This window comes from Zeus faber (assembly GCF_960531495.2).
Source record: "Zeus faber genome assembly, chromosome: 17".
NCBI classification, from domain to species: domain Eukaryota; kingdom Metazoa; phylum Chordata; class Actinopteri; order Zeiformes; family Zeidae; genus Zeus; species Zeus faber.
This window is the reverse complement of record NC_137204.1, coordinates 18,132,699-18,147,900: the sequence shown is the minus strand read 5'-3', so window position 1 is coordinate 18,147,900 and position 15,202 is coordinate 18,132,699. Positions and strand designations below refer to the sequence as shown.

Below are 15,202 nucleotides of genomic sequence, written 5' to 3'. Positions count from 1 at the left end.
CAATGATTATCATTGGGAGGGTGTAAAGATGTCAAGTTGAGCACGACTTTCTCGATTATTGGATAGAAAGTCGGTTTGAGATGGAAGAAAAGTCAGTTTATACTGTACTTTTGCACTCCTACCCACTGAGCCCTTGGCAAAAGAAAGTACCTCACAAAAGAGAATGAAAAGCTTACAACAAGACTGTAGTTGTTCACGTCAAACTGAGCAAGAGGACTTTACATCTCTGCGAGAGAAAACTGCTTGTTCATGGTGAGAGCAACAGGCATCCATGACACACGATGTGCACATGGAATTCCGGAGGCGTGTTCCGTGGACAGTGAACCTGAGTGAGAAGGCCACAAACCATCCCACACCTGCAATAAAGAAGTGCCATTTATTTTTTGAATCCTTCTTATCAAATTTTTTTTCTTCTGCTCGAGACAACTTCTTGAGCTATTTATATCAAGACAGTTATTAATATTAATATTAATATTAATATTCTACTGTTTCATAGAAATGAAATGATGACATTTTCTGAATCAAGGGTATAGAATACAGGCTTTACCAGTCAAATGTCACCAGCTCTATCTTGGTGTTCTTTCAGATAACTAGCAATCTCGTACCACAGACAACATTATATTTATAGTCATAATAAATAATTATTGTGTAACAAATTTTTAATGTCTTTATAATGTGGGACTTTTGTTCTTTTTTTCATGTTTTTTTTTTTTTTGTGCTTTTGATTTTTAGGACTGGCAACAAGGCGAGAAGAGTGAGGTCTACATGTGGGGAAATGGGCGCTATGGACAGTTGACCGTGTCTCAAACCACCCTGATGATTCCCACTCTTGCACCCGCTTTGACCCATACACAACAGGTATTTCATCAGTCGGTGTCCCGTGTTTTCGAAGTTAAACATTTTGTTGACTGTTTGGATTTCTTCTCTTTCTATCGTTGCCCAGGTTGCGTGTGGTCTGTACTGCACATTCCTCCTGCAGACCAATGGGACAGTATTGGCTGTGGGGGAAGGCCAATATGGCCGACTGACTCAGGGTAACTCCGATGATCTTCACACCCCTACCATCATTTCAGGTCTTCAAGGTAATAATTCTCATAATAGCAGGCGGCAGTTCCATTTGGGGTGGATTATGTTTTTTTCCCGTCAATGTTTTCTCTTTTCCCTCTTTCCAATTCATATGACAAACTGTTTGCAGGTTATGTGGTGACACAGCTGGTAACATCTGGTGCATCAGACGGCCACACTCTAGCCCTGACTGATACCGGAGAGGTGTTTAGCTGGGGAGATGGAGACTTTGGCAAGTTGGGCCATGGCAACAATGAGGGACAGAGGAGACCCAAACAAATAGAGGCCCTTCAAGGACAAGTGGTGGTTCAGGTAAAAAAAAAAGTTAGGGTTAGGGTTATTTTTTTGAATTAAGGAAAGTTACCTATTTTAAACGCCGATATTCTAAAGATGAAGAAATTGAACTGATGAGGCAGGGAAGTAGCTGGTGAGCAGTGTAAAAATAATTCTAATACGAAAATGCCCCAAGGATCAGCAAGGTATCCTGTATTTTTCTAAGTATAACACTGAATTTCTTCTCTTTCCTAATGTCAGTAGTTCTGTAATTTGATCATTACCGACTCCCTATGTGGGTAAAAGAAGCTAATGCATGGTCTTCGTCGTTCTTCTACCAGGTTTCTTGTGGGTTCAGGCATTCGGCTGTGGTGACCGCGGACGGGAAGCTCTACACCTTTGGCAGTCCAGACTCCGGCCGCCTGGGTCGAAGGTTGACGTCCAACAAGATGATTCCTGAGACGGTGGCGGAGCTGGACGGGTATCACGTAGGACAGGTCAGACGTGGACCGGGATATAATTGCTCTCGATCCTAACGCCAATTCACCTGAGGCACGGCAAAAATAAAAGTGAATCAAACATGTCTGTCCAGGTGTCATGCGGGCTCAACCACACTCTGGTGCTATCGTACGACGGCATGACTGTATGGGCCTTTGGAGATGGAGATTGCGGCAAACTGGGGACAGTTTCCAGCTCAAAATGGCATCCTAAAGTAAGTGAGAAGAGATGAAACCCTTTTCATGCTGAAGTATCACCAATGGGCAAAAAATGCTTATTTTTTTAACCTAAATTACATGAAAGGGAATAAGTCTCTATAGTGATACACAGTGGTTAGTTGTGCCAACAATATATAATTCAACATGGCCGCCAAATGATTAGAGATGTTCAGTCGTTATTAAAGGGAATATGCCTTTAAATCCACATTTGTGAGCCCTGCACTGCATCAATAAAGCACCGGTCACGGTCACTTCTTTCTCCATTCTTTTACAGGATGACAGCAGGAAAAAAGACAAGATCTAGACTGATCACAAGCATGAAAACGTTTAGGTTTTAGAAGTGAGGAAGTATTGTCACAAGACCCTATGCTCCCATCGCGCTAGAACCCTTTATGGGCAGCAGGCACTCGTCCAACAACACCCGTAGACTATTCATTTAAAATAAATATGGAAATAGAGTATCCATAATGTGCCACTAATGTTTTCCTCTACACGGTGAGATCATTTTCATAATAAAAAATAGATCCAATGAGTTGTGGCTCAATGTGAGCTATCATATCAGTATCACTTTCCAACTTGTGATATGCATTTCTATTAAAATTGTTTCATCTGATTGGTTTGAATTAGTTTTTGAGTCACCAACAATGAGCCAGAATATGAGGAATTATTTTTTTTTTTTGCTCATTCTCCCCTTTTCTTTCAATGGTAAGAGAACAGAAAGTGCTCCCTGTGCAGAAATGTCAATGATCCGTGTTCAGTCAGAGGTGGGGCTGTCCCTTCGGTTTAATTTTTAAATAGCTCCACGATAGTCCTCATAATGATCATTTCATATGGTAGAATATAAAACACCTGCTCTGCCGTTTGTGAATTTGTTGCTTCATGGACATATTTTGATTTTTCTCACATATTCAGAGAGTAGAGTTGCTGTGCAATAAGGGAATTAAGAAGGTCTCCTGTGGATCTCAGTTTTCCGTGGTGTTGGCCACTGATGGACAGGTTTACACCTTTGGACAAGGTACTGTAATAGATTATTTGTGTGTGTATGTATCGTTTCAGCCATTTTGCCTATTTTGAATTGATATGCTGGTTTTACGATTCATTTACAGTATATTGTCAATATGATTAAAAACATTCGGGCGCTAGTAGGAAAATAATCCTTTTTATATTTATTCAAGTAATGTGTCACGGAAACCACCAAGGATTATGTTACCTGGAAACTGGGATCTATTTTCCAGTTTCCTGCTCTAATCTGTCACTTCTGTTCCATCTGTCAGAGCGTCTGCTGGGTCTGCCCAACTCTATGTTGGTAAACGGCTCCCGCCCCCAAGCCGTGCCCGGCCTGGAGGGGCACTTCATTGAGGACATCGCCGTGGGCTGTGAACACGTCCTGGCGTTGTCCTCCACGGGAGAAGTGTACGCCTGGGGCTGCAACAGGGAGGGGCAGGTAAGGGGAAATAAAGTAAATCACATCGCAAGTTTCAAAAAGGTGACACTAAATCTCGGCTCGAACCACATCTTGTTTTGACATCATCACGGAAAGATAGGAAGTGAGGCACAGAGTCTGATTAGGCTTTAAGTCCATTTCAAGATGTAATCTTTCTTTGTGGTAGAAAGGAAGTTATTTTTTTTTTTATTGGTTTCAATAAAGACATTGATGTTGTACAGTGGTACCTTGAGTTCCGAGCGCACTAACATACGAGTTTTCTGAGTTATGAGCCGTCGTTCCGTTGATTTTTTTGTATTGATTCGCGAGCATAAATGTGAGTTACGAGGAGCGAGCTTCAGGTGCCGCCGCTGGTGGGCGTGGCGAGCGAATCCGGACAGCGTCCCGCGTCTCACTCCTTCATTTCACGTGGTTACCTGAGCGTGGAAGCATCGCTTTTGTGTTTTGTGCTCGCGTTTTGTGCTTTTTGTGCAGTTATTTTGCCAATTTTTTTTTTCCAACCATGAGTCCGAAAAAAGTAAGTGGTGAGAAGAAGAAGCGGATGATGTCCATTGACTTAAAGCGCAAAATAATAGAAAAACATGAGCGAGGTGTGCGTGTGATGGAATTGGCGAGGCACTACGAGCGTAGTACTTCTACCATATGTACCATTCTGAAGCAGAAGGAGACGATAAAGTGTATTACGCCAGCCAAGGGTGTTTAAATAAAATAAAATAATGTCTAAGCTGCGGACCGCTGTCCATGAAAAGATGGAGAATCTGCTGTTAGTGTGTTTGACGGAGAAGCAGCTCGCAGGAGACAGCATGACGGAGGGTATCATCTGGGAGAAGGCAAAAATGATCTACACATTCTCTTTTATTGTGTTTTATTATGTTTTTATACAATATTTGTTATTTATAAATACATTTTTCTTATTTAAAAACACGTAACAAAAAAAAATTGGGGTGGTTTTTTGGGGGCTGAAACGGATTAATGGCATTTCAATTAATTTCAATGGGGAAAATTGATTTGCTATACGAGCAGATTGAATTACGAGCTCTGTCACAGAACAAATTAAACTCGTCAGTCAATGGACCACCGTATTTTAATCATTTATGTGGATATTGAATGCTCACCAATAATACATTGGTGAGCATTTATTTTAGTTGGCCATTTACTAGACTTGCATCCAAGCAATAGTAGTCTGCCTATAAATTGTAAAATGTAGTTGGATATGAAAGAAAATCTATGAGTGAGAAGAGAGCGATGGATGTACATAGTTCACTGAATTCCAGGAAAACCTGGTTTTCAGTAATATTGTTTTCCACTCATGGAAGACGACACAATTTCCCTAAATGTTCCCCTGGAAAAAGTATTTTTTCAATGTGCAACAACATTTAGTTTTTTCACCAATATTCATTGAGAATGAATATTTACATAATGTCATACAATATTATATGTATTTATACAATTTAAATGTGCGTCTCTGGCAACGGTCCATCAAGTTGTAACTGATGCAGGAGTTTTGGCCGGAGCTACGCTGCGAGTCAGTCGGGGAAGAAGCCAAACAAACAAGTGTGTTCACACCCAGTCTCCAGTTTCTACATCAGCAGAAATAATAACTTTGTGAGTGGACAGGGTCTTTCATATGAAAACATGAGCGGCTGGCGGATGTCCTGTAAAATGATTTTTGAACCACGGGAGTTTGATAGGGAATTTGGACTAGGTTGTGGTGCCTTTCTAACATTTGTGTGTGTGTGTGTGTGTGTGTGTGTGTGTGTGTGTGTGTGTGTGTGTGTGTGTGTGTGTGTGTGTGTGTGTGTGTGTGTGTGTGTGTGTGTGTGTGTGTGTGTGTGTGTGTGTGTACGTGTCCAGCTTGGTCTAGGTCACACAGACGTGGTTCGGGAGCCCACGCTAGTAACAGTCCTTCAGGGAAAGAACATCAGGCAGATTTCCGCCGGCCGCTGCACCAGCGCAGCGTGGACCTCCCCTGCGGCAGGCTCCGAAAAAACAGGTACCGGCTCCACAAATTGTATTTACCGTCCTGATAGAAACCATTGGACAGTTTGTTTTGTCGTGGATATTTTAGAGATTTGAACCGCAATAAATGATATGTGTCACACCAAGTAGGTGTGTAACGATTCACCGATACGAATTGGAAACCAGGTTTGTATGTTAATGATGCGACTACATCGATAAGGGAGCCCGGGATCGATCTAAATGTACCATGAACCGGTCCATAGCCCGATTCTAAAGTTAGGACTCGGTCGACTGAAGCTCTGCTGCAAATTCTACTTTAGTATAAACCAAGCTGCTGCGTCCTCTAAGACTCTCTGATCTAATGTTGCAGTCATGTCACTTTCACGCCATTGAACCGACAACCCAACACGTCTCCCTCGCCCGCTCGCTCGCTCCCTCTTCCTCGCTCTCTCTCTCTCTCTCTCTTCTCTCTCTCTCTCTGACTCTGTCTCGCCACACACACACACACACACACACACATACGCACACATGCACACACACACACAGTATTAGTAGTATCAGATATTATTTTCATATGTTATGTTTTTATATTCTTCATGCTTTAACCCGCTGACAATGACAGGTGGTCTCGCGGGGGAGTGGTTGGGGGTGGAGTTAACCAGCTATCGTTCCCACCCATTACCTGCCTCTTAAGTGTGAAAAACTTGAGGATCTTTGAGGGGCATTGTCTCTGCCAGGGGAGTTTAGGTGTTCCAACATTCAAGGAAACATGTGTTCTTCAAATATTTTCAGATTTCAATGTATGACACATCAATTGAAAGTTTACAATCTGCACTTTCATAATCTGTAAACAACTGAAAAGTGACCTTGGCCTACTTGAGACCTAAAACACCAGTTTCTGTCATATATTAGACATTATTATATCTAAATGCCATAAAGTAACAACAATACTTGGGATTCCCTGGTCTTTTATGAAATATATCTAGCTGAAGGTAGGAAATGCCACTTTTAGAATCAGAATTTGTTTATTTTCGCCAGGGACATTTACATGTACTTAGCAATTTATTATGGTGAGGTTTGGGGCACTTCAGTACAGACCATAAGCATTAAAAAACAAAAAGCTTAACCGTCCGGAAGCAAGAATAAAAAGAATAATACAATTAAATAGGATAAAAATAAAAATTAATAGAATTAAAATGTCATATATATCTTTAATATCTATACAATATAAATTATTTGTATGTATACAAATTGCCAAAAATACAAAATAGATATTGTGAGATATTGAATTTGAATTTGGCCTATTTTAATTTATAATGGAAAATGAATGTCTACATTAAACAAATGTTAAGAACTGTATCAGATTGCATGGAATCGTTCCGTAATAAAATGTTTCGTCCTTGCATCCTATCATAGCCCATGTATCTAGATACGCATCAGATCGTCGCACAGCCCTAATACCAAGCAATAACTTGGGAGTCCTAATTGATGCTACTTCAACATCTTTCTCCGTTTTAATGTGAATGTTGTGGTTTTTCAATATTTAAATGGGAGTTTGGTTGGCTGGTCGGGGTTCAGTTAGGCTGTGGCCCGGCTCCGTCTGAGTTTGCATTCAATGTGGGTTAATGATGAAGGTTAGTGAGGCGCGTGGGTCTTGGGAGGGTGAATGTGGCAGCGAGCAAGAAAATGACGAGTCACACTGTTGCACAGCAACCTTCATCTGTCGCCCGCTGCTGTCTGCTGGAACTTGCTTGTGATTGCTTGATTTTCTCTGACACATTTCTCTAACGCTCACCGTTTCTTTCGTTTGTTTTTCTTGATTCCGTGTTTTTACCCCAGGTCAACATGACGGTGCGCCAGTAGACCTGCCTCTGGCGATCCCCCCCCAGTACAACACCCTGAAGGATCTCAGACCCGAAGTTCTGGGCGTGCGCCTCAAGGTGCTCCATCACTTCTCCGATCTCATGTACAGGTCGTGGAGGCTGCTCAACTTAAACCCTAAGAACCAGGTAACAATCGCACTTCACTGTTTGACTCTGAACTCGTCGTGAATTCAGAACCGTCATTCAGGGTTGAGTTCCAAACTCCTGGGAATGGGCATGAAAATGTTGCTTTCTCTATTACAAGATGTCATCCCCATTGTGTCCTTGGCATTTATTCTCGGGCCCTTCTCTTCCCTAATTTACAAATGTTTTCGTCTCTTAGGTATCAAACCGCTATAATTCAGGGACAGCGGCCATCATTCGAGGCCAACTCAGAGGCCTCCTCTCCCCTAAGGTCAACACCTTCCCCCTGGTGCGCACTATCAGCAGAACCATGATCCGCGGCAAAACCTACGGGCCGCTGATCACTGTCAAGAGGCTTTCCACCAGGTAACCACGCCTCTGGGAACCGGTCACTAGACCAGATCGGCATAATGCACAGTAATTAGACGGGGGAGTTTGCTTTACGTATGAAATCTGGAGTCTTTGGCATGCTCTATCAAAACATTAATTTATTTTTTATTTTTTTGCTCTTTAACCAATACAGCGGGCAGCCCAGCAAGCCCATTTTTGTGCAAATCGCGAAGCAGGTGGTGGATGTGAATCCGCAAGAGCTGCGACTTCCATCACGAGCCTGGAAAGTTAAGCTTGTCGGGGAGGGAGCCGACGATGCGGGAGGAGTGTTTGATGACACCATCACTGAAATGTGCCAGGTATGATGAGAAACACAGAGAATAGAAATATAAGCATAGAAGGGAAAGCACCGTCCATGGGTTTCTTTCGTATGTGTCTATGTGCATTTGCATGTCTTTGTTGTATATATGGGTTTTCTGTGCATAGCGTATGGAGAGAGGTTGATCGAGGAGAGAGTCACAGAGAAAGTGTCCCCATTACGCACGTTTTCGTTCCATATCCACATGTTTTGTTCCATTAGGTGACCTAAAATACCATAAAAAGACACTGTTATGGCACGTCGATCGCAGGCACCCCATCACTGGTGCGTGCATCGCTAGCTTGCACATAGTCTGTACCGTCAGAGAGGGAGACAGGTGTGCAAAATGCACCCCAATTGCGGTGGGTGGGCGGGCGGGCGTGTTTTTCTCCTTCCATGTTAACATGGAGCCCTGTTTCTTGGTCTTATTTTTAAAAGGAGCTACAGAGTGGTCTGGTGGATCTCCTCATCCATACTCCCAATAGCTTTAGTGACGTCGGCAGCAACACGGACAGGTACATGATCTGTTATTTGATGAAGGCTGAATTCAAAATGATTGTTTAATATTGTACGCCTCAGATGTACACAAGGATGTCTTGAATGACGTCTTCCATATTGGCCGCGTCCCCTGCCAGGTTTCTCCTGAACCCGGCGGCCGTCTCGGAGGAGCACATGGCTCAGCTCCGCTTCTTGGGGATCCTGATGGCGGTGGCTATCCGCACGAAAAAGCCGCTGGACCTTCACCTGGCGCCTTGGGTTTGGAAACAGCTCTGCTGCATCCCACTCGGAGGGCAGGACCTGGAAGAGGTGGACCTGCTCACCTACCGCTCCCTGCAGGGCATCCTCCACCTCGACAACAGCGGGATCACCGAGGACAACTTCCCTGTGGTGAGGCTCTGAGCCCAGTGTGTGGGTGTGGTCGTACGTCTGCATGTTGGCGCTCTCTCTACCCGCTGCTACCGCCGACCTGTCTGTCCTAGATGATCCCGCTGGACTCGTTCGTGGCTCACAGCGCTGACGGACGGTTGGTGCCGGTGGTCCCTGGAGGACAGAACATATCTCTGACGTTCTCCAACCGCACCGAGTATGTGGAGAATGCCATGGATTACAGACTGCACGAAATGGATTCACAGGTTTGAGTCACTTAACCGCTAATGAGCGTGGGTGAATTTATCAAACTGGACGCCCTAAGTCAACATGAGCTGATCCTGATACCCGTTAATGACATTGATGAATGATCTTACCTACTGTATATCTTATTAACTAGGCGGTTGCAGTAAGAGAGGGCATGTGCAGCATTGTCCCCGTGCCCCTGCTCACGCTGCTGACAGCCCAGCAGCTGGAGCAGCTGGTCTGCGGCCTCCCGGAGGTCTCTGTCGAGATGCTGAAGAAGGTGGCGCGCTACCGGGACATCTCGGAAACCCACCAGCTCATCACCTGGCTGTGGCAGAGCCTGGAGGAGTTCACCAACGAGGAGCGGGTTCTGTTCCTACGCTTCGTCTCCGGCAGGTCCAGGCTGCCCTCCAACCCGGCCGACAACGCACAGAAGTTCCAAATCATCAAGGTCGACAAGGTAAGAAAAATCGATTTTTTTGGTAATTTCTTAATGAATCCTTCAAACTGTTGTTTGTTCACATGTGAAAAGTAAAGGTAAGGGACCTTACTAAGGACCTACTTAGGTAACTCCTAAGTAATAAAGGACAAATAGGGTTAGTTAAAAAAAAAAATCTAGGGGAAAAAAAATAGCCCCGATCTAAAAATAATTATATTTTTACAAAAATAATAACAATATGAAAAATAGCCCCGGATCTTTTCATTGGTCATTCTGATCATGCATTGAAGCCCTCAAAAATAATATGATATCGTTGATCAAAAACCCCAGCACGTTTTGGGTCCTCAGTGTGTCCTCTGAGGGACTGATCAGGGCCCAATTAGCGCCCGTCTCCCTCTCCATGCGTAACGGAGACGTTGGAGAGGGAGCGATCGTGTGGCCCGTTCCTCTAAAAATGAAGCAAAAACATTCTGTTTTTATTTTAGGTTTCCTCATTATACGAACGAATAAAAAAAAAAGGGCCGTGCGTAACAGCGACACACTCTGTCACTCCCTCTCCCCCCCCGGTCAGCTACCGCCACAAATTGAATCTAATTCTGTGGGAAACACTGCCCAGTATATTTCTAAAATGAAACATCAGCTTTGAAGGAGAGTGGAGCAATGACACAGCAGTTGCAGTATTTACGTTGTTGATGAAAATAAACGTCATCAGCCCGTAGAAGGGGTTGTGAGGACTAACATCGGCAGTCGGTTATTGTCAGCGCATTGTCAGTAATATGTCGTTGTTTGTGACAAGCACAGATAAACAGAAAACAAGCTGAACGGCCAGGCTGTGAAAATGGCAAATAAAAGATCAGGCTCATTTCTGACTTTCGGACCCTCAGTGGAGTTGTGCAGCCCTGTGTCTTTTCCCAAGTTTTCAGTGGCTGTAATAGAAATTGTCACCTGGAGCGCAGTTCCTCCAGATGATGTATCACACTTATTGCTCTTTGAACTGGAAGGCATTTGTAAACTATTTACGGGGCTTACGCGCGTGTGTGTGTGTGTGCGTGCGTGCGTGCGTGCGTGCGCGCGTGCGTGCGTGCGTGTGCATGGTCTCGTGGGCGTGTGTGCGTGCGTGCGTGATCATACACGTACCTAAAATACTCCCCTGGACCCCGCAGCCTGTCAACAGCCTCCCCACGGCTCAGACCTGCTTCTTCCTGCTGCGCCTCCCGCCCTACAGCAGCCAGGCGGCGCTGGCCGAGCGGCTGCGCTACTCCATCCACAACTGTCCCTACATCGACATGGACAACTACATGCTGTCCCTCAACATCGACATCGCCGACGACTGACAGCCGAACTCGCGAGCAAACGCGATGCTGGATGAATGTACGTATCTCCAGGCACATGATGCACTGAGCACATATTTATTTGCCAAGTCTATTTGTACGTTATGCACTTTTTTACATGTCGATAAACAATAACCTTTGCTTTGGTTTTTTTCTTTGTTTTCAACTGTGAACTGTTGTGATAGATGCTTGAAGAAACAAAACAGGGACATTAAAGTACAGTGTTTTCTTAAGATATGTCACTATGGCCTGTTATAATGATATTATGTACATGTACTGTATGTGCGTTTTGGGATATAACTATTTAAGCTGCTCCGATGATTCAAATGATTTGTAAAATAAAGCTAATTAACACTGGTTTGGGATTCCTTGATTTGTGAAGATGTTACTGCGTTCCCTAACAGTGCCCAAGTTTGCCTCGCAGAATGTCCATAATATTTTGAATATTTATTGGCCTCCGTGAGTAATTTGCGATGTATTGCATACTCCTAACTTCATGTGGTTCTTCTTTCAGGCACATATACATTTTTAAATAGATTGTGATTGATCCATAATTTAAATAAAGTTCTTGCTTATGATAAATCTTCTTCCTGTCAAATTGTCAAAAAATAATTTTAGTTAGCTAACTAAAATTATTGTTCTCTGTGGGGTGCTACCTACTGTCAGATAGCACAGATACCTGCTGTGAACAGGTTTTATCTTTTTTTTTTTTTGGAAAATAAAAAGCCATGGAGCAGATCACGCATTTTCACTCCTGCTTCCCCAGGTTCACACGAGCCATGAGACTTTGTAAATCACGTACAGCGGTATAGACTTGGAATGAGATTATAAATTAGAGGAAGTAGATTAGTTGGAACAGTCCCGTGAATCAATACAAAATACCACGGCACTGGGGAAGAGGGGCTTATTTGGAAGGGTATTGCAACAAACAAAAATAAGACTGTTTTTGAAACAAACTATAAGCCACTGTCGTGAAAGACAAAAAAGCAAACTAGTTTCAATAGGCATTAATGACGAGGCGAGTGGGATCATTGAGATCATACGTTGCGATCCTACTTTATATCCACAGCTAATTCAGTTTGCATGTTGGATGTAGTTTAAATGTAAATGTCAATACAATGCATACAAAAAAAAAAAAAAAAAAATGAAAAGTAAAGTAAATACAATGCAATGTCCATCATCCTGGCTGGGGTATTTGAAGCATCATTGTTTTTTTTATGCACATCAACTTAGTAGTAGTAGTAGTATTTTATTTTGAAATAATAATTTGGTGCATTTCATTACATTTGACGTCGAGTCTCCAGGTGAAAAGCCAGGAAGCCGCGCTCCGACTGTTCCCACTCTTACAGGAAGCCCTCTCGATCCATCCTAATTCAATTTACCTGAGTCTAGTGTCCTGACTCAGCACAGCGGAGCGTCCGTCTGCGATTTATCTGTGCAAGTGAGAAGTGCATCTGCCGTGACCTTATTAGCCATCTGTTTACCTTCTTATAGCCCGGGCATTAAGGAAGAATTAATTTAGTCGGAGCTCGGACTGCCGTGGCTATAAATAGCGCCATCCACCTATGGGCGGAAGTACACAAATATAGAAAGACTAAGGCTGAGGGCGGAAAAAGAACAACAGCATTTTTTGGTGGAAAACGATCCTGGTTATTAATATATTAAAACACGAGAACTATTATGATCAGCTATTAACACCAACTCTTAGTGGTATTTTAAAGCCAAAATGGACACAAGGTTATCTTATTTTACCGTTGAGTGTTCTGCTGCTGGCATTTAAGAAGTAAAAAAAAGTCAAAGAGGGTGGCGTGGCTCGTGCTGTGCGGTTTTGGGAGGTCAAAGGGCAGACAGTGTGGCCTGATTTGAGCCCTGATCTGGCAGCAGAGGAGTGGCCCGAGGGCTCATCAGATTACCGCTGCCCGTAGTATTTTGTTGTTGTTTACATGTGCATGCACGCACATATAAAACATACAGATGTGCGATGGTCCCACACACGCACAGGCTAAATCGTTCCGAAATGGAAATCCTACGTTTGGGAACTCTGTGGGACCTTTACCAAGAAAATGATGTAATAGCTGTTTAAAAAGTGAATGTCTGGCGTGTTTCCCTTCCCTCGTCCTTTGTTTATGGCCTGGAAAACACAATTATAAAACCAAAGTAATATTGCAGGATTAGACCTGCTGTGTAATGGAAAGTCAGTTGGAAATTGGGAGTCTGAGATTACTGTTCGAACCGTTCTGTGAATCAATATAAAATTCTCTGAAACTGAGGATGGGCTTATTTGGAAGGGTATTGCTGCAAACCAAAGGCATCATTTTTGAAGCAAACTGTAAGCCACTGTCATGAAATAAAAATAAAATGATAATTCAGGGGATCTGTATTTGTTGGTTTACAGATTTCCAAAAAAAAACAAAAACCTAATTGGGGAAAAACAAGGGATTTGCGCTTGAAATGGATCAATTCCCATCCAAAAAGCTTTTTCCATAATTTGCGTGTGGCACAGAGGTGCGGGGTAATCCTCCCCAGTATTGTTCCCTTCCAATTTGCTATAAGTCGTTTAGCCTGACAAAAGGCTGAAAGCGCCAATTTGCTGAATGCGCAACTGACTTTGGTTTGAGGATCCAGATGTTTCCATGACACAAGCGTGGGGGTAATACCGGTACCGGTGATTAGGACGAGGGGCGCTCACAATTTCTGCAGTTGTCGGGAGGCTCAGGGGAGAGACCATGGACAGGAAGTGAACTCCGAGTTTTGACTTCTACTCTACCGACCGTGTGAGCTCCGGGAACCGGAGCCTCACGCCAAGAGCGTCCGGGTGGATTCGTCGTCAGGAAAAGGGAATAAGGGGATGCGTTGCCTTTCAGACGACAGTTGAGCTCGCCGCCGATTCCCGAAAATAAGAAATACCTTTGCAAAATATCCACACCCAATTTCTTAGAGTTGTGGTTTTTGTTTGTATTGCAGGGAAATTGTCTAGTTTCCCCGCTGCTTCATTTGGAAACACCAGAAGGACACAGGCTTATCCCAAAGTGTTTTTGGAGTTGTTGTATTTCAGTAACTGCTCAAATAAAATGAAAGTAAACAAAGGATCTGTTCGATACCCGAATCCCGCCTCAGCACGCGACCGCTGACCTTTAAGTACAAAATCGTGGTTTGGTAGCGACGATGCAATGGGAAATATTCTCCACACTCACTCTGCACAATGAGACAACCTGCCTCGAGTTAAGTTCACACACACACACACACACACGCACGCGCACACACACGGAACAGCAGGACTCAAAATGCTTTATACTTATCAGCTTCTAAAAGTATCACTCAGCAGGGATTTCCATTTTGATTGTGTGTTACAACATGATTAAAAGCCCGTTTGAGTTCAATTGCGTATTTTATTTCTTTAAAATCAAATCCCTTTCACGCCGGAGAGGCTGACTGAGCACGCATGCCCTTCCGCCAGCCCCGTTCCACATGTAACAAAAATGTGCACAAAATAGATAAGCCCCGCCGGTATGAAAACAAGTCAATTCAAAACGTGAGCGCGCCGAGCAATGGCACTAATTCCCCGGCACTCCAGTCGTTGGATTTTAATTCGGCCGAAGGAGCCGAGTCGGCCGAGGCCCCTCCGGAGGTCATCCTGGGTAAACGGAGCCGGTGAACTTTCAGCACCTTTCCCGTCTCGGTCGAAAAAAAAACAAAAAAAAAACAAAAACTTTTGTGATTCCTCGGACGGGTTTAATAGGCCGCCCCTGTTTGGTAGGCTTTGTTCCGACGGCGACACCAGCTGCGGCTCCTGTGGAGCGTCCCGGAGCAGGTTGAGTGACACATTAAGATTGACGGTTTCTTTGATTTGTCATTTCTGGGCACTCGCAGACAATGCAGTCCTGTGCATTTGAAACCTCCTACGCATCCTCGGTGACCAGTGGTTGCCCGCAGGGGGCAACTCCTGCTCTTTTTGCCACTACCTTGCTCAGGGGCACCAGCAGGAGTATTAACCCCGATGTATTATGTCCGAAATGTCAACTTACAGATATTATTTATAATTTATGGACCAGCAATACCCTAGCACTGGTACAGATATATAAAAATAAATAAATAAATTGTGTGTGTATATACAGTATATATATATATATATATAATTAAATATAATTTTATTGTTTATAGCACAGCA

General features: G+C 43.6%; 1 protein-coding gene across 1 annotated transcript in view; it reads left to right on the top strand.

Annotated features, from left to right (window-relative positions):
• Positions 1–11,391, top strand: part of LOC307242985 (putative E3 ubiquitin-protein ligase HERC1) — a gene marked incomplete at its 5' end in the record, with an annotated part of 47,654 nt that extends 36,263 nt beyond the window's left edge. The window contains 16 exons of the mRNA XM_080017634.1: positions 733–858; positions 944–1,082; positions 1,196–1,377; positions 1,680–1,835; positions 1,931–2,050; positions 2,967–3,069; positions 3,329–3,498; positions 5,353–5,491; positions 7,297–7,466; positions 7,663–7,829; positions 7,987–8,152; positions 8,590–8,666; positions 8,787–9,039; positions 9,132–9,284; positions 9,419–9,724; positions 10,867–11,391. Coding sequence (XP_079873760.1) covers positions 733–858; positions 944–1,082; positions 1,196–1,377; positions 1,680–1,835; positions 1,931–2,050; positions 2,967–3,069; positions 3,329–3,498; positions 5,353–5,491; positions 7,297–7,466; positions 7,663–7,829; positions 7,987–8,152; positions 8,590–8,666; positions 8,787–9,039; positions 9,132–9,284; positions 9,419–9,724; positions 10,867–11,037 — 2,598 coding nt within the window. The 3' untranslated portion in view covers positions 11,038–11,391. The remainder of the gene's footprint in view (positions 1–732; positions 859–943; positions 1,083–1,195; positions 1,378–1,679; positions 1,836–1,930; positions 2,051–2,966; positions 3,070–3,328; positions 3,499–5,352; positions 5,492–7,296; positions 7,467–7,662; positions 7,830–7,986; positions 8,153–8,589; positions 8,667–8,786; positions 9,040–9,131; positions 9,285–9,418; positions 9,725–10,866) is intronic.
• Between the last annotated feature and the right edge of the window lie 3,811 nt (positions 11,392–15,202).